The sequence below is a fragment of the Cydia pomonella genome, chromosome 3, assembly GCF_033807575.1.
Source record: "Cydia pomonella isolate Wapato2018A chromosome 3, ilCydPomo1, whole genome shotgun sequence".
Lineage (NCBI taxonomy): Eukaryota > Metazoa > Arthropoda > Insecta > Lepidoptera > Tortricidae > Cydia > Cydia pomonella.
Window position 1 is genome coordinate 71,568 of NC_084705.1, and position 20,184 is coordinate 91,751.

A 20,184-nucleotide genomic window follows, 5' to 3' on the forward strand; every position below is an offset into this window, starting at 1 on the left:
TCAGCGGCCCGCCGCCCCGCCCGCCACCACACCCGCCGCCACCCCCGCCGCCACCCCCGCAACCCCCGCCCCCGCCCCTCGCTCCAGGTGCTCCTCGTGCGCCGCCACGATCGCGCCCACTATCGCCATCTCGATGTCCGCGCCTGCAACACGCAACGATGCCCTGCTCAATGCTCGCCGTGATCGTGTCCGAGACCCCCGATTCTGTAATATTCGTCCGGTTCGACTGCGGCCGGGCCGTCGCTCGGAATGGAACGGCACGTCTTGTACACTCACCGGCGAGCAGGTCGCTGCGGCTCAGTACGATCTCCTGCGTGTCGGTCTTGGTGACGAGCAGCACGCGCGTCTGCCGCGTCTGCAGCAGGTTGGCGACCACGATCTGCGACGAAATATCGATATAAAACCTTACTGTTTTTAACTAGATGACCGCATTGGTAACTTGTTGTTATTATTATAGCATTTTCCTACTCCTCTATTGTTATCTGTCATTTATGCATTCATTAACACGAACATAAGAACATACATAAAAGGTTTCAAGAAAAGTCTATATTGTCTATTCCTTATAACAGCACTTTTGCTTTTAATCGCTATAACGTTACTGCGATTAATGGCTACCAACCTAACAAAATCAAAACGAGTACAGTTTTAAACTAAGTGCATTGCTGCCAACTTACAAAATATTCATTTGGTTGCATAGTAAAAACAATTACTTCATAAGTCAGAAACACGCATGTGACACCCGTAATATAGCAACATCCATAGACTACGAAGACCGCTTAGCGTTGCTTGTTAGTCTCCGTAGGCTACGGTGGCCAAAATCGAGAAAAAACTGTCCAAAAATTTAATTTAGCAAGTAGCAAGTACCAGGGCCTCATGAGTTACGAGAAGGTGTCGCTGACCGGCCGGGCGCGTAACAAGGTATGCTCGCGCGTCTTGGCTATATACTTTTGCTGTAATTTGTTTACCCAAATTAAGAATTATTTCTGTTGACTCGTAGCAAAAGTATTGTATGCAACGTTGTATAAGTAGGTTAAAAAAGGCGAGTGGTGTGAGTTACAATGTGAGCCGGAGCCGAAGGCGTAGGCGAACATTGTAAAGGAAAACGCCACGAGCATTTTTTGACCTACTTCTTATACAACTGTTGCATAAAATACTATTATTGCTACGGAGCGCATGACTCTCATTTGTACCGTGTTTTTTGAACAAGTGTATTCACTCACTCAAACATATAAGTTTGAATGAGTGAATAGCGCCACCTGATACACAAGTTCGCCTGGCAATGTCAAGACCCCTAGGTCCTCAAGGAGGTTTCTGCATGAGGTGTCGGTTGGCGCGTAATGCTTTCTTTTGCATTCGAAATACACGCCGAGAATCAGCCCTCGGGCCCACACCTCAGCACCGTATGTGAGAAGACTATGCACCGTCGCTAAATAGCAGGAGCGCACTACGTTCAGTGACGCGGTGTTGGCCAGCCTACCCAATGCGAAACACGCCCGCCCTAGCTTCGAGCTTAACTCATCGATGTGCCCGTCCCAGCTGAGAGAGGAATCAACCAGGTAGCCCAGTAGCTTTGTCGACCGAACCTGCTGTAATACTGTGTCGCCAGCGTTCACATTGAGATATATACACCGTGTTTTTTTTTCGTTAAATTCAAAAAAGGTATATAAACTCCATAGATTATGAAGGCGCCTAAGAGCGCTAACTTTTCACATATTTATATAGCACTTATTGTTTTCATTAGTTTAACTACCTATGAATAATAGCATATTCTCTGACCTAGATAGTTTCTCTGTATCAGAGTCTAAAGCATGCGATGTCGAAACTTGCAAACAACACATTCGTCTCTGTCAGAATTCATTATCAATTTTAACTCAAAACATACGCAGTATTTCCAAAAATTTTGATAATTTTAATGTATTTCAACAAAGACTGGATATTACTTGTGACATCATTGTACTGACAGAATGTTGGCTTAATACCCATACTAATCTACCAAATATGCCAGGTTTCATATCGTATAGCAGTAAGTTTAATTATAACCAAAACGACGGGGTAGTAGTTTATGTTAAAAATAACTTAAACATCACAGTTGAGGAACCCCATATACTAGATTGCAATCGGCTTTTAATTAAAATCGGATCAGATACTGCAATATTAGCCTTGTATAGACCCCCCTCCTTTAAAAATATAAGTAATTTTATCGAATCTCTGGATGAAAATCTAAGTAAATTAACATCCTTTAAAAATATAATATTGATAGGAGATATTAATATCAACATACTAGCTGAAAGCAGCGAATCGTCTTTGACAGCCCAGAGCTACCTTAACCTATGCTCTTTCCATGGCTTACTCCCAGCGCACACGCTTCCTACGCACCAAAGCGGGTCTTGCTTAGATCATATTATGGTAAAATCGAATTATTCGGCATTAGCACTTGTTACTAACTCTACAGTGACCGACCATAGAGCTGCCCTACTAACCCTATATCGTAAATCACGTAACACATGCACTCGCACGCAATTTGTCTCTAAATTAAACATAAACAAACTTAGAGATGATTTATGCAATATTGACTTTGGCCCCGTTTATAATTCTGCTGATGCAGAAAATAGTATGCTCTACTTGATTAAAAATGTCCAACAAGCAATATTACTTAACACTTATAATACACGTTTAAATAGCAAGAATTTTAATATAAAACCATGGATTACCCCAGGACTTCTTCGATCCATGAGACACAGGGATAAACTTCACCTGAAAGCTAAAGCAAATCCAGACAATCTTATATTGCAACTGTCGTATAAAAGATATCGTAATTTTTGTAACAACCTATTGAAAAACGTAAAAACAAACTACGACAAAAAACAGCTGGAAATTGCTGGAAAAAACAGTAAATTAGTTTGGAAATATATTAAAAACGTAACATACACAACAAAACAACGTGAATCATCTGCAAGTTTGTTGAAAGTAGGCCCGTCTGAATTGCTAGCTGCAAATAGCACAAATGAATTTTTCGTTAACATAGGAAAAAACCTGGCTGATAAAATCCAGGAGGATCCGTCTTCACCCCCCTCAAGAATACATTTTAGTAGATATAAATCCTCGAAATCATTTGTCCTATTAAACACGGATGAAGCTGAGGTTGAAAGGATTATCATGAGCCTAAAAGACGATTCCGCGGTCGGTTGGGATGGCATATCGAACAAAATAATAAAGGCATTCAGACATATCCTGGTTCCACCACTAACATATATATTTCAAAAGTGCATCTCTGAAGGAATATTTCCGAAATGTCTTAAAAAATCCGTTGTAATTCCTGTCTATAAATCTGGAAGCAAAGTTCAAGTAACAAATTATAGACCGATTTCTCTTTTGCCAGCGACATCAAAAATTCTGGAAAAAATTATTAATAATAGACTTGTGCAATATTTGGAGAAGCATGCTTTTTTGTCAAAGACGCAGTTTGGTTTTAGGTCCAAGTTATCAACTGCAGATGCTGTACACGAATTGACAGACTATTTAGTTCAGGAACTAGACAAGGGTAATAAGACAATTGGAATTTTTCTGGACCTCGCAAAAGCTTTTGACACCGTTTCTATTTCCATTTTACTGCACAAGCTTGAATCACTAGGTATTAGGGGCACACAGCACAAATTAATCGCGAGCTACCTAAACGGACGAACTCAATGCGTAAAAATAGATAACATCATCAGCTCAGATTTAGAAAACACATCTTACGGCTTGCCACAAGGGAGCGTTTTGGCCTCTACCCTATTTTTAATTTACATTAATGACCTATGCAATCTAAAGATAGATAGTGGCAAAATCATTTCCTACGCAGATGACACTGCGCTACTTTTTTCCGCAAAGTCAACAAACGAGGTTTACGAGTACGCACAACGAGGATTCAATGTTGTAACTAACTGGCTAAAACTTCATCTACTAACACTGAACTCTGACAAAACAAACTTTATAAGCTTTTCCATGCGGAAATCAGACCCAATGTCAAATAATCACACACTTTACGCACATAACTGTGAGGACGAAACAAATAAGCCCTGTACATGCCCATCTATAGCTATTACTGACAACATTAAGTATTTGGGAGTCATTATTGACGAAACTCTCTCTTTTAAAAATCACATTGAAGCATTGTGCAATAGAGTTCGAAAATTAATATTTGTATTTAAAAAACTTCGATCGATAGGTGATCAAACTTTAATCAAGCAAGTATACTTTTCACTGTGTCAATCGATACTAAGTTACTGTATTTCTTCCTGGGGTGGTACAGCTAAAACAACACTAATAAACCTAGAAAGAGCCCAGAGAGCTGTACTAAAGGTAGCTACTTACCGCCCATTCTTATACCCCACTGAACTCCTTTATAAAGCATGTGAAGTACTAACTGTTCGTCAACTATTTATATTAAGCACAACACTTAAGCAGCACACCAAAATTCCTTTCAACACTGCATATACTAACAAAAGGCGCAAAGATATTATATGTATACAAACCGTACAAAGAAAACACGTATTTTCTTCTAGATTTTTCGTCTTTTTGGGCCCTTATTTGTACAACAGGTTAAATTCAAAATTAGACTTATACCCACTTAGCTATGTTGGTTGTAAGAATATTCTACGACGCGCCCTTCAAAAAATGACATACGATGATACAGAGAACTTACTAATAGTCGTAAAATGATTTCTTACTGTACTTTGATATAGAATACATAAATAAGTTATTTTGTTAAGGTTATCACCCTACCAGATTTTTATTGTGTACTATTTATAATTATAATTAAGTGAATAATTACAAATTAATTAATATGGTCCTATTCTGCCTGAAACACAGGAACTCCTAGTTCAGGCATTTGTAAACTTTTCCTTATCCTTAATCCTTAGTCTTTAAGTGCTAACACTGTACTTATACTGTTTTCAATAAAATTATTTATTTATTTATTTATTTAATGATGCATTCCTGAGCTTAAAATTAAGTAACTTTCTCAAAGGCACTGGTATTCTAATTAACTCCATTTCGGAGATAATCAATAATTTATTTTTATCTTATAAGGCCCTTACAAGCGTATATACTTGCCTTAAGGCGTGTATACATTTGCTACTAAACGTAAGTTCTATAGGGAGCGTGCATGAACTATAGGAGGCAGCACAGGAGCCGTCTGATTTTTGGCGCGAGGCGTATATGTGATGTTTATTGTTCCGATGTAGTCCAGAAGATGGCAGAACCTACTATGCACAAGAAAACACGTGACGTCTAAATGAACATGTTTATGGTTCCGATTCAGGCCAGAAGATGGCAGACCCTCCAACGCGCACGGTCCCTATCTCGGACGTCGATGATCGAAATGACATTGATATGTCACAGTTTTCAATTGTTTGGTTGAATTACATTTAATTCAATGGTCGTGTTACAACAACGCTATATGCAATATTTATTACTTTTTATAAAATAAAATAAAAACGGTCAAGTGCGAGTTCGTTTTACTCGCGCACCGAGGGTTCTTTGAATGATCTCGTGTAACTATAAAGGCAAAAGACTTTTGATCAGAAGTACCTATACTAAGTATAATTGAGTATAGCGCCATCTATCGGCAAATTATCTAACTAATTTGTGCGATGTAATGCACGTATGTTGGTTTTTCGATGATAATTCTCTATCATGTGAACATTTTTCATAAATCGTTATTTTATTTGAAAAAAGGTGTATTTAATGTAATCTCATAGCAATTTCCAGTGTAATAAACATACTTATAGTTGGTTAAATTGCACACTAAATTCGGAAATGTTTTTTGTTAATTAAAAAAAGTTACCAAGATAGAGGTCTGATTATAGTTTTCCTTTAAAATTTATAGTAATGTTAATATTATGTAAAAATTAAACAAATTTTCTTCGGTAAACTTCGGAGATAAGGGGGAATGGTATTTTTTTCCATATTTTCTTCCCTAAATCAATTTCTTTCCACTACTAAAAAATAATAATAAAATGTTTTGGAATGGTCAATTTAAGCTCTTTCAGATGACACCCCACTTGACCTAGTCACTAGACTTTGAAATTTTGCCCCCTCTTCATATTGGGCATTTCCTATAGTTATTAAAAATAAAATAATACTTTCAATGTTCCTGGGTTAGCGTTGTTCATAACTGTTCCAAATGTCAAATCGATAACTTAATTGGTTCTCGAGATACTTAGTGTTGTGACAGACGGACGGACAGAGTGGCACCATAAGGGTTCCTTTTGTACCTGTTTGTTACGGAACCCTAAAAATTAAAAAAATATATAAAAAAATTTTTTTTAAATTATCTATGTATGCCATTTAGTTTCCTTAAAGGTACTTACTCATACCCTGAAGTTAACGGAATTCAATAAAAACACGGTGTATAATATATATTTATAGGTTTTATGATGTTTATTTGGAGAAAAGTGAAAAACAGATTTAATTTTTAATGAGACAATCAAACGAGACCTGATTTAACAGATTCTAGAACCTCCTCTACCTAACACATAGATATAGCCGGCCACTTCACGTTGATAAATCAAATGACATGTTAATAATGACATTTAACACAAACAATTGTTGACATGATAGAAACTGTTAAACATCTTGTCGGTTAAATGCACGTTATGATTATTTTTAGATATAATTCTACACAGCGTAACATGAGGAAACCGAAAGATTATAACAGTGTTTTTTTTTTTTTACGTCGGTGGCAAACAAGCGTTGACGACCCTAACGCCCCCCCCCCCCCCCCCCCCCCCCTTCGTTTAGCTCTGGCAACCTTACTCACCGGCAGGTACTTCCCCAGTTGGGTTCTGCTCTAGATCTTGGAATGACATCCGGTGCGCTGTGCCCTACCACACAAAACGAGATGACAGTCACAATGCCCATACCTCTCTTTTGGACGTAGTTTAAGGACTTACCCGCGTCCAAAAAATAGGTTTTATCAAAAAAAATCTGCTATTTTTAAAACCGGCTCCGAGCCTTGGTACGAAGACATCCCTCCGTTGTCTTTAATTTGACATCCATTTGGCTGATTTTCTAATTAATTAGTCTTCGCCCATGCTAGTGTTTGGACAGCGTGATAAAAAGCGAGGAATGGGAATGATTGTTTAGGACACAACAGAAAGGAACAAGCTACTAGTTACTGGAAGCGGTGGGCCGGCGCCGGTGGTGGTACCTTGTGCTTGTACTTGTCGAGCGCGGCCTTGGCCTTGGGCACGAGCAGCGCGTCGTCGGTCTCGAGCTTGAAGGACACGACGAAGGCGCGCGGCACCCACAGCGACACCAGCGGCGCCAGCATCTTCGGCACCAGCTGCAGCTGGATCACCGGCGCTCCGCCGTCCGACTGCATCTTGTGCGTCGGCTGCACACACGATACAATACAAACATAACCGCTTTCCACATACACTAGGTAAGAAACCTCACATTTTTTGGTGGACGATTTCACCTCTTAATTTTGAAAAATAAAGAATATATTTTATTGTTTAACAGAATACTAACATGTAAGTCAGACGGCGAGGGGAGCGAATAAGCATGCTTGACAAGAACATGTACTGTCACGCCTGAAAATATCGATACGAAAAAAGTGCCAAAAATATGTATACACGACTTTATTGCCCATATATTAAGGTAGTGTATACATATTTTTAGCACGTTTTTCGTACCGATATTTTCAGACGTGACTGTACTTGGTGATAAAGGACATGTACTTGCGTGATTTAGATACGTGATTGACAAGCCTGCTTGAAATGCGATTGATGAAATTTCAAGCTAAACTCTAATCTTTGGGCCTCTATTTAGATTTTAGATCATCAGAGCGTCCAATCGGTTTTCAAGTGTCAATCGATTGACGTCAATTAAAATTTTTGTCGAGCTCTTTCAATTACATATCAGCCACGCTTGAAAATCGCTTCATGCTAGGTCATAAACAGAAAGCTACATCAGGCTAGGTCAGAAGGGCGCAAAACGAAGTGTCCCGGCTCACCATGACCTCCTTCGGGATGTAGAAGTCGGAGACGGCGGCGGCGAGGTAGAGCAGCGCGGCGGGCCCGAGCGGCGCCAGGCACTCGCAGGCGGCGCGCAGCAGCCAGAAGTAGTCGGAGACCGTGGTGAAGTGCACGGCCAGCAGCGCGCCGGCCGCGCGCGCCGCCTGGTGGCGCGCCAGCACGGGCGCCAGCACGTCCACCGAGTCCGCGCGCACCGTGATCGACGTGCTGGGCCCGCGCTCCGTCAGCTCCAGCATGTCTAGCAGCTTCTGCGCGCTGAAGCGCCGCGTGAACGGCTCCAAGCTCTTGTGCCTGGAAACGCAGTTTCATTGCAGAAGACGAGTATATGTATGCCGGTGAACTTCAAAACGAATACGATCATCTATCTGGGTACTATGTTATCCGCATTTTCCATTTAAAAATGAAAAGTGCAATCTGATAGTGTGTACTCGTAGGTAAACACCATGGTAGACAATGCTGGAAGTACACAATAACATTTCAAAACAACAACGCTTTTGAACCGTCTTTTGGTTTGTTTGGTGATGAACTTGCAAAATTATTACCTATGTGAGAAACTCTTAATATAGATCTAGGGGCACCAAGACGAACTAAAGAAAAAGGCGGGGCACTATAGAGGTTGCGAGCTGGGGTTGTTGTTGTTAAATAAAAAGATAAATGTTCTAAAGATAGTTGTTGTAGGTAACATTGTGAAAATGCAATGCAACTAAGGGCATAAGGGCTTGGCTTTTGCTGAGATCTGATCTGGGGGCCCTCCCTTTTCTCGAAGCGCTTTGTCGTTTTTTTGAACCCTCATACCTTGGGTTTCGATTATACAAGTTAAACAAAATTCTCGGGATATAATGTCAATAGTGGACTTATTAAGCATAAAAAACAATCAGTTGCATAGCTCTCACACATTAATTTTATTCATATCTAAAAAACCCCTTATTCGTCACTGACTCACTCACTCTCTCACTGATGTCCTAGGAAGCTGAAATTTAGTATGTTAGATAGTATTTGTACACGAACAACAAAAAAATCCAAAACTTGAGATTTTTTGCCCCTAAGGGGTGAAAAGGGGGGTGGAATTTTGTATAGGGAATCAATAACCGGTGAACCAATTTAGTTGAGGCATGCATATAGTTTTTGTTATAGGGAAGGATATAGAATAGTTTTCAAACCCAAAATAACCCCGTAAGGGTAAAAAGGGGTGGAAGTTTATATGGGGAATATTTCAGGATTTTAAATAGTAAATGACCAGGGGATGGAAGATTGTCATAAGTGAAATGAAATCAAAAAGAAATGAAATCCCATCAAAAACATTTTCATGTAAAATATAGCCAAGACGAGACCGTAAGGCTCGCACACTGTCAAAAAGTTATCAGATCTCTTGTAGAGCCAAGCTTCTAACTCTACAAGCCTTAGTTAAAATATGTGGCTTGGCCGTTTCGTTACTACAAGAAGTATTGTATAATAAAAAATAATGAATAGTGAATAAAATTTTCACCTTACGCCCATGTCACGGTAGCGAAACGGCCAAGCCATAAGTATATGTTGACTAAGGTGTAGACTTTGTGAAGCTAGGGCTTTTAGAGTTAGAAGCTTGGCCCTACAAGAGTTTTTTCTTTATACTGCGTCGGTGGCAAACAAGCATACGGCCCGCCTCACAACACTGCGAGTAGGGTCTAGTGTTAGTGTTATCTGATAACTGTTTATAAATGTTTATAACTGATAAGAGACGCCGACTCTACGAATTATATGATTAGCGAACAACTGACAAAAGGCTGGAATTTCTAGAGTACGGGAAGAACTTTTCTAAAACTTTTAAGATGATGTGTGTCGCCGCTAAAGCTCATTATTTGTCCAAAAAGATACTAAATTCCAGCGATAAAGTTAAAACTGTATGGCAGGTAATCAGTAACGAAACTGGAAAACGTAAGAAGGAACCGCACTACAACCTAGGAATTGCCGACACTTTAGTAAGTTCCGACCGTGAAGTGGCTGATCATTTCGAGCGGTTTTTCTCGAATATACCGGTGGAAACAAAAACTCACTCACTTAATTCATCGCCAGAGGCCGCTGAAGAAATTCTGAAGTCAAATGTACCGGAGTGTACAGAAATCTTCACATTTTCTTATGTCACTCCCAACATAGTTCTTAAAACTTTCAGATCATTACATTTAAAGAAAACGGAAGATCTCTGGGGTTTATCAGTTAAAGTATTACATTCTATTGTAGAATCGATCGCTCCATATTTAGCAGAGATTTTCAACAGATGCATTGATACTGTTTTTTTCCAGATATTATGAAACACAGCAAAATCATCCCACTGTTTAAATCTAGAACGAGAACAGACCCCACCAACTTCAGACCAATTTTTATACTACCGGCGTTAAGCAAAATTGTTTGACAATAATCAATTTGGTTTTACCAGAGGTCGGTCAACCACTGACGCCGGTGCGGTACTGCTAAAACACATTTTTGAGGCTTGGCAAAAGCTCAAGATGCTGTTGGGATTTTCTGTGATCTCTGATCTATCAAAGGCATTTGATTGCGTTGATCACGAGAATCTAAAAAGTAAATTAAACTGCTATGGGATAAAAGCTACTGCCCTTCACCTTGTTTCATCGTACCTCTCAGATAGAACTCAGCGAGTAGTTATCAATGGAACTCAATCGGCAGGGTCCGGTAGCTCTTGGAGTGCCTCATACATTAATATCTACCAAAACTAGTGCAAGATAGACATAATATAGTGTTATTTGCAGATGACACTTCTCTTATATTTAAAGTGGGCAGAAAGGAAACAGCTTCGATAACATTAATAATGCACTATCCACCATAGTTGACTGGTTTACGGCAAATAACTTATTTTTGAACGCCAATAAAACCAAGTGCATCAAATTTACGCTGCCGAACGTAAATTTGAACAAATAAATTTGAGCAGGTAAACAACAGCAAGATTGAAATAAAAGGTGATACACTGGAATATGGAGATGGAACGGTTTTCCTTGAAGTCACTTTAGACTCAAAACTGCAGTGGCATGCACATATAGCCACTCTAGCCGGCAAGCTTAGTTCTGCTGCCCATGCAGTGAGGCGAATCAGACAGCTAACAAACGTAGAGACGGCCCGGCTGGTATACTTCAGCTACTTCCACAGAGTTATGTCGTATGGAATTCTGTTATGGGAAAAAGCGGAAGACATTCAGACTATTTTTGTGTTGCAAAAACGAGCTGTACGGTCCACATATGAACTGGGTGCTTGGGTATCCGTAAGAGAGAAATTCAAAGAAGCAAATATCCTTACGGTTGCATCTCAATATATAGTTGAAAATCTTATGTATGGTCGGGAAAACATCCACGAATACAAGCTGAATAGTGATATCCATAATTATAACACTAGAAATAAACATAAGCTTGCTGTGTCCGCCCACCACCTCCGTAAGGTTAGTACGTCTTTCGTCGGGAACTGTACACGTTTTTATAATAAAGTCCCCACTGATATCATTGATGTAAGTAAAAGGGGTAGATATGTGACGTTAATAGTTGACAAAACTAAAATCTGGTCCAGCACCCATTCATTTGCAAATACTACACACCATTATAATGTACATGTGCACAACGAGCAACAAGGATAACCAAATATAGTTAACAGTACTGCGCAAGCGAGACCCCTATATTTTGCGTATTCCTCGAGGTGCAACAGAGAAAAACTAATAACATTATACAAATGTGTAGGCGAGACGTACATACTTCTTACATTGTCGTCTTAAAGTGATATTAAGTCATTTCGATTTTTAAAAACTATCAATGATTTGATATTACCTAATCTTAGACCGTCTCTCTCAAGCAAATATCTGAGCGAGCGAGTTACACTGAGATTAATATCAAATTATTGACTATCATATTTTTAAAGCATGAAATTGACCCTCGTTTTTTACTTCTGAAACCCTGGTCGACTATTCACTATGTTCAACTAACGTGTCGCCTCGAGAAAACCAGTTTAACGATATGATCTCAGTTGATAGGGATCTCGAGGTTTCAGGGTTTCACGTCTGATGGTTTTTCGGAAAAGACAGGTACGCTTGACAAGAGACAATATTGTAATCAATCACTGGTAATTCGTAGTTACTCCTGGTATTTATATATTCCAATCGTTCGCCGAGCGCACGACTCAAGAGAACCAATATAAAAGTGTGAACCTTGTTTATTCATAGCTACGAGACGTATACGGATTCACTTATATTGGACAAGTTGTAAGACTTGTAAGTCATGGGAATAAGCGCCTTCAACGTCGGTCTTTATTAGGTAGCGTCAGGAAACAAATATTTATATAATATATACGAAATTAAAATAAATAGGCCTTTTATTTATTTTATGGAAAACAATTTTTTTTTTCGCTATATAATATATAATAGTTTTCATTTTTTTAACGTTCATACTCATTTTTAGTTAAAAAAAAATTGCAAATGTTATATTTTTTTAAATCATTCCCTATCGAAGGCGAAATTAGCAATGTCCCACTTTTCTCGATTTGAGACGGCAGCGTGCCCTTACATTAGAATGTTCAATTTAAAGTATTCGTTCTGATTTTCATCGTTTTCATTTTCATCACCTTAGTTGCTCTACAAAGAGGACAAATTAAAACAAATAGTCAAACGGTAAATACGTAGTTAGGGAGTTTCGTTCTGTTCATCATCAGCAGTTCCACTACACTAATTGCTAGTTTTTGGATGAAAATGCTTAATTTGTAGACAAAAACTACAAAAATCACTATATGTGTACCTATAAGATTTTAGGTGTTCCCTCAATTCTTCATGGATTCCATCATCAGAACTTTGAACCCGGGACGGGACCATCGGCTTCATAGGCAGGGTCACTGCCCACTAGGCCAGACCAGTCGTCATACATTTTACTTGACAAATAGAGATGACTATTATTTATTTCTTTTGTTTATGATAAAAGGAAGTAAATAAATAGGTTAAATTTGATTGATTTAATATCTGTTCTAAATATTTTTTACTCAGTTTTCAACATACATAAATACATCTTAAAACTACACTATAACTCGCATATTAAAATTGTAAATCCAAGCTCTGGTTAAAAATGTTGTCCATAGTTTTCCTATTGTTGTTTGTACAACAACTTTACTTGTTACTAAATAGTACTTGTGTACTATTTAGTAATTTTTGATGGACTATTCCCGATATTTGGGTTTCAAGTTAATGCAAGATATTGTTTTAAAAATACTATCAGAAAAACTGGATTTTTGGTTAACAACCGGTTATTCGTATATTAAAATAAAAACCGGTTACATTCTATAGTTTCAAGGAATAGGAGCACATGATTTAAAAAGTTGCATATTTATAAAAAATTTGCTGACTCTACAATGCATGAAGCGGGCATGCCTACTTGACACTCGGATAAACGTGTTTCTCACATGGGTAATGCATTATTTAGCTGTCGCGCTCACTCAATAACAAGGAAATTTTAAATATTATTTAGAAAAAAATATGTTTTCTAATGTTATAACAGTACTTACGAATGAAAAGTGATACCGTGAGCTTTGTTTTTGTGCTTGGAGCTATTGAAGCACTGGAAAAAGGCGCAACACGGCATTCTTTGGCAATATTTTATCGAATTTGATGACAATGTTGACACTTCAGCGTCACCCGTACGACTAATTCAATATAGGTCCCGGAACCTATATTTTGTGGCTCACGATCGAGCGCCTGGTACCTCATCTACCCCTATTACGTACATCAATGACTGATATAGTGAATTTACCACTTAACAAGTTTAAGTCACATATTAAGCGCTCCTTGTTAAGTAAGGCGTACTGCACTGTTAATGATTTTATAGACGATAGAGATGCCTTTAAGCCGGTAGCTTGATTTAGATAGGATGATATCAGTTAAATAATTATTGTTTTCTGTTCATTGTGAATTAAGTTCAATGCTAGTGTCCAATAGAATTGACACATGAGAACATCATGTTCTCGCTTTATTATATTGTTTAATTTAGTTTCAGTTTTGGACACTTGGAGACCTTATATATTTCTACGTTTTTATTGTTATTTTGTGTTTAATTTGATTGTACATACCTATATTTTTAATGATTCTAAACTTAGAAACCCTTACATCTCTAAATAAATTTAAGCTAGTAATTTTGTGTAGCTATACCGTCTTTTATACGGGGTGACCTTAGCCATTGGACAAACCCTGAAATCCCACGCAGGGTTACTACTCAGGAATGCTTTGACGTTCATATTTTTTTAATTAGAACAAAAGATAAAAAAATATTTTTTTCGAACAAAAGTTATTTGCAATAATCGACAACAAAAAGAAACACATCTTTGGCAGTGTTTTTGACAATTTGTTCGAAATGTTTGATAATGACGACATTTTTCAAAAGTCAGAAGCTTATTAGTGTCATAAATAAAAAAGATAATCAACAAAAAGGTCGAAGAAGTTTCCATACTATTTTTTGAGGATATTACCTTAGGAGCTACTAACACATACAAGCTGCTCCAAAGTAAAAAATGGTAATTTGTTATTTTCTTCGAAACCGCTACACCTGGTTCTAAATGCATTAGCATATGTACATTTCGGCTTTGTCCAAAGGCTAGGGACACACTATATAACATACAAGCACAAAATATTGTGTCTCATAGCTAGATGTTATTACTATTTAAATATTAATATACCCCGTTAGCTTGAACATATCAAGCTCGCTCAAAAGTCTTTGCTTACGGTGGCGTCGTTGATCGGGTCGCCACTTTTCCGAATGAAGGTTGAGGGAGGCGGTGGCTGAGATACGCGTCATACTTGTGAACGGGTGCTGTTTGTGGAGACTGGTCTGTTTAAGCTAACTTTATTTTTGTGTATAATTACAGTGAGACACCTCATTCGGTTCTCGTATGTTTCTTTTATTCTTATGAATGTTTTAATTATACTGAATTTTGACTCTTAGAGACTCTATACATCTCTAAGGATAATTTGATAAAAATCATTTAGTTCTGACATTTAGATATATTTACACCTCTAAACAATTTTAGGATTTATTTTTGTTTGTGTTTTTTTATTATTATTTTTTTTTGTAATTCGACATTTAGATACTTTATACACCTCTAAGTAAAAATAATATTTTACTTACTTTTTCTTTAAACAATAATACTTTATTTTGCATTAATATTGTCAATGAATTGTATTTTATAATTGTTGATGTGCTTGTTTTTGTTTGTATGTAAATTCCATGTTGACGTGTAAAAGTGCCCTTGTGGCCTATTTGCTGAATAAATGTTGAATTTGAAGTTTGACAGGGCGAGCCTGACGGTCTCGTCTTGGCTACATTTCACGTGAAAATGTTTTTGATAGGATAACTTTTTTACAGTAAAAGCTAGTGAGTTTTGGCCGACAATTCTTCCATGAAATGTCTCTGGTGGGATGGAACTTACATGGATATACCTACACGCGGATTATTGTCGTACCTGTGCATGAAGATAACCGCGTAGCCATGCTCCAGGAAGTACTCGGCGGAGGCCGCGCCGCGCGTGCCAGCGCTGAAGTTGTCGACGAAGCGCACCGTGTTGTGCTCCAGCGGGACCGTGGTGCCGCCCGACGTCACCAGCGCGATGCGCGTACCCTGCCGCGCGTGCCGCGAGCAGAACTCCTTCAGCAGCGATCGGTTGTCTTCGAAGTCCGTCGGCGGCAGGTGCAGCGCGAAGAACTCCTCCCAGCTGCTGCCGTGCGCCATCGCGCTACTGCATGCGCACTCTGCAACAACACGCACACTTGCAGGAGGGCACTTCTCGCTACCACTCACAGAAACTGTGGCGCCTTTGGACACGATCAATTTGATACCTTCTGCAAATATGGCAAGCACAAAGCGATGCAACAGCGGATTTGTGTTGGTTCCAAAATTAGTGCAGCAGATAGCGCCAGGTAGGCCAATAGTGCGCCTTCACATCCCTTACTGCCTAGTAATTGCTCCTTGTGCTTGCACTCGCCTAATTAACGAACGGGTAAGAGCGGGTCTACGACCGAGGTAAGAGCGCCGAACAGTGGCTCGATCCGGCGGCGGCGGTGTCAGTGTGACGTGTAATAATAATCCGGTTGTAACCCGATAGGGCATTACAGGGATTTGCCGTAGTAGGGCCTCTGTTATTCGGCTCGGGCCTCCTTGAGCACGTTTCACGCACAATTAGGGTCGGTTTGTATTTGTAAGGTGTTCTCGTCCATTAGGTTAGTCCTTCAATGATTTTTATTTTCAATACAATCATGATTAATTGCCTTTTGGTTCATTACACCGGACGCTATTTTCGTCAACAGTAGCTTTCTCTGGATTATTATAGAATAAGTTATATTCATATTCACTTATTTCGTATAGGATGCATGATACATTACACGTCAAAACGTTTTAAAGATAAGATTAACACTTAATACATTTCCGATAAAAAAAATAAACTGCCAAACATATTTGTTATACACACTTTTATTGCTAAATGTACTTCCTCTCCTTTGCATGGCTATCAAGTACTTCTCGAGACTTTTCAACAGAGTCTAGTCAGCCTAAACTCAATAAGTATGTCTGTATTCGTCTTCCGCTGACTAATATTGCATACCGCGTATTATTGCATTGTCAGTGGAATCACGGCAGTACGCCAAATTCCACGTGAAGTCACGTACCTATTCCATAAACCTGTAAGATTTTTTTTATCACACTACACGTAAACGGTGTTATTATGCCAGCATACTGACATGGGATGAGCTATATTATGTCCACGGGCACGGCACACGGGCACGGGGCACGGGCGTATAGAATAATTTGAAATTCGTCACTTTCATAGTTTAGAAAAAAAATAAAATAAAACAGTTTTGGGGTTAATCGGGTGTTTTTCACCCCCAGGGGCCCCAGGGGGTAACAGAGGGATGAAACTTTGTGCAGGGTGTTACCTCCTCAAAAGGCGTCGTTTGATTATAGTTTCGACCTAAAAACGCTGGGGCCAATTTTTCTTAGGTTATCCTGCTATACCCTTTCAGCGCGCTAGGACCAGTTTGAAAATTAGCCGCCATTTTGAATCCGCCATTTTGCAAAAAAAATGGCGGCCTCAAAAACTGCCAGGGTCCCTCTATGACATTTAGTTGAGCACCCCCTACCTAGGTCTGACCGCGTTTAGCGGGCCGTCAAACATTGTTTTTACCCGATCCGGTAGACGAGCCCTTGAGGCCTTGTAAAAGAGCCCTTGAGGCCTACTTGCAAAATAAACTTTTGAATTTAGACCCAAAAATCAGATTTTTCAGGAGGTCACCGGACTACCCTCCATACAATGGAACCAAACTCCTACCCCCAGCATACCTCCTTCTGGGGGAACAATCATGTAAATTAATCATTGGGCTGCAGCTTTATATAATACTTGGCCTTCCCTACCTTCACATAGGCGTAAGGTGAAAAATGTATTCACTGTTATATATAATAATTTTTTTAATATATAATAGTTGTTCTAGTAATGAAACGGCCGAGCCATATATTTTGCCTAAAGTGTAGCGTTTGTAAATTTAGGGCTTGTAGATCGAATAACTTTTGGACAGTGCAAGCCATAGATTTATAATTAGCATAGATGCCTAGTCTGTACATCCCTAGTGAAGCCATTTTGAGTACGACATTATGTCGCACTTGTGTCATCGTATCCGCACTAGAACTTCATCTTTTAAACTTTCGAAGTTTAACATTGAATTTCTCAAAACTGTCCATTTACATGATGAATTTTCAAACAATCATATAAAAATAAGTAGGAAACTTAAGAGTTCTGATTCTTTTTGCTTATAAAAGAACATGTTTTGAACTGAATGCTGATCGCAATAACTCAATACTGACAATAAGTTACCTTTTTATTGAGAATGACACACATAGAGAAAAGTATAGACTAGTATTGGTAATATGAAACATAATTAAAATTTAAGTTTTGTAAGATGTTAATGATGCCATAGGACAGGGTTCGGCAAGCTTTTGAATAAAAGACTCAACTGCAGTAGAAATAATCAGTTTTAGGAATCTCCAAATGCCATAAGAGTTGATTTGGTTAGTTTAGATCCTGTATGTGTTTGCATATTGGGTCCCTTATGAGCAGCACAATTGCAGCTTGAAAGGGCCACATGTCTGCCAACCTCTGCACTAACAGAGCATAACATCACTTGGTACTAATTCTTTTATTGTTTATTTTCCATTTCAATTTATTAATGGCGAATCAGTCAGTTGTACTAATAGGTTTATAAACTAAGCTAATATTTCAAAATTGAAAGATAACCAAACTGTGATTTGAGGAATCAGGCTGATGTGCTAGGTGGTAACAAATTGATTCCTACATTAAAAACAAATACTGGTTATTTACAGTAACATGATTGAGTGAGATGTGTTGAATCTTATTCTAATGGCAATTACCATAACATACACTCCACAAGTCCAACTTGAAACTGAATGCAATCAGCATACCCGCAGTCAAATTCAAAACATTATACCGGCTGCTAATGATAAGATTGATAAGCTTATCAACGAGCCTATAACTTGTTTACACTCTCAAATATTTAGTCATAAATTTTTAATATTATTTTTATTCAACGCCTTTTACAATATATAAACTGCTAACCTTCGTAAACTGAGGAGACGTGAGACGTGTTGACGTCACGTTCTCTTCCGAACAACCTCTATGAAGCGGTGTATCATTAAATGAGCAAAAACTAATATTTACCAGCTGCTTTTATAGAAAAATCAATGCTGGCGCCGACCGACACCTGTTCACGGTCGGTGTTCAGTGGCGCGCGAGCCTGAGCAGCGAGCACGGCCTACGCGACTTACGGCAGATAGCGACTGCGGTGTCCTTGGACGTCGCTCGGCATCGGCCGGCTGCTCGACCTTTACACTCCGCTTTTAATTTGGGAGATGTTGGAAGAACGCGCTATCAATCGTTATCACGACTACCTGACACTTGTTTGACAGATGGTGATGCGTTTACGGGGTAAGATACATCATAGATGTGAATTTTTTTTGTTTACTTAATATTAAATACCTTTTGCTTGGAGGGAGGAGGCGTTATAATATGAATTTTGAGAAAAAAAGAGCAAAATATTAGGGCCCGAAATCGGGGATGATATCAGGCCTGATAAAGTGTGGATGTAATTGGCACTTAAGGGCCTATTACACTTATCCCGCCTTCGGTTGGCGAACATTCGGCCGCGAGTGTCGCGACGTCTATCGGAACAAAGGATCGTTTTCCATTTCACAAAATATTATCCCATCGTTTTAATATCTTTTCGTGTAAAAAAATAGTTAAACTACAAAAATATCTAATACTAAACATTTTTGGCAATTCAGGACAAATTATTTTCTTTATGTCGGATATTTTTAACGATGTTCTTATATTTTTGCTGTCGGCCCTCTTTTGTTTAAATTCTTTCTCGAGAATAGGTAGCCTAATTTTACCGACTTAGGTGTATCCATAGAGAAATAAAAAGTAAGGATAGAGTGCTCACTCCATACATCAGTTTTGGTACAAAAAAGCTTATTATTTTCGTAGTCGACATCTAGCATCGAGTAGCGGAATTATCAGTACCGCTACTTGACACTCGATGTCTCAGGTTCCGCGCCTCACGAAAATTGTATTTCTCAACAATTTACAACTAATAGTTACAAGCAGAAGAAGTTGAAAATAGAGTTCCGGTTATATTGGGTCATTAGTCATTACCTATGAAATTGGCGTTTTTGTTCATAAGTATTAGTCATGTCATAGTTTCTTCTTCTTCTTCTTCTTCTTTGCCATGTCCCGTTATTTGGAGTCGGCCCTCCTCGTTCGAAGGCGCCAGATTTTTTCTGTCTTGGGTTGTCTGCGTGTTGATCTGCGCCCGCTCCATGTCTTTGGTAACGGTTGTCCACCACGAGGTAAGCGGCCTCCCTTTGCCGTTCTTTTTCTCTGGGATGGCCATGGCCTTTTTGACTGCATACTCTTCGTCACGTCTCATCACATGCCCGAACCATCTCATACGGCTTATAGCCATCTTTTTTACAATGGGAGGTACCTTGAAAGAGCCTCGTATATGTTCATTTCGGACTCTGTCCACCTCAGCATTTTCATCTCATTGGTGTGCATCTTCTGTTCTTGTTTTTTCTTGGTCGCCCAGCACTCGGAGCCG

The 20,184-nt window shown here is 39.0% G+C and overlaps 1 protein-coding gene across 1 annotated transcript; it reads right to left on the reverse strand.

The window, feature by feature from the left end:
- Positions 1-18,634, reverse strand: LOC133516695 (phosphopantothenate--cysteine ligase). Its single transcript, XM_061849714.1, has 6 exons — positions 18,440-18,634; positions 15,489-15,774; positions 8,000-8,312; positions 7,193-7,378; positions 277-379; positions 1-143 (listed from the first exon to the last, which is right to left on the reverse strand). The coding sequence occupies exons 1-6, from the start codon at positions 18,486-18,488 to the stop codon at positions 1-3; spliced, it is 1,080 nt and encodes a 359-aa protein (XP_061705698.1). The 5' UTR covers positions 18,489-18,634.
- Positions 18,635-20,184: the final 1,550 nt, after the last annotated feature.

Excerpts from the sequence above, each read along its gene's own strand:
- LOC133516695 (XM_061849714.1), bottom strand. The coding sequence starts at position 18,488 with ATGCTGATTGCATTCAGTTTCAAGTTGGACTTGTGGAGTGTATGTTAT. Across the intron at positions 15,775-18,439 it reads CTTGTGGAGTGTATGTTATG|AGTGCGCATGCAGTAGCGCG; the intron begins GTAATTGCCATT and ends GTGTTGTTGCAG. Across the intron at positions 7,379-7,999 it reads ACATCCCGAAGGAGGTCATG|CCGACGCACAAGATGCAGTC; the intron begins GTGAGCCGGGAC and ends TCGTGTGTGCAG.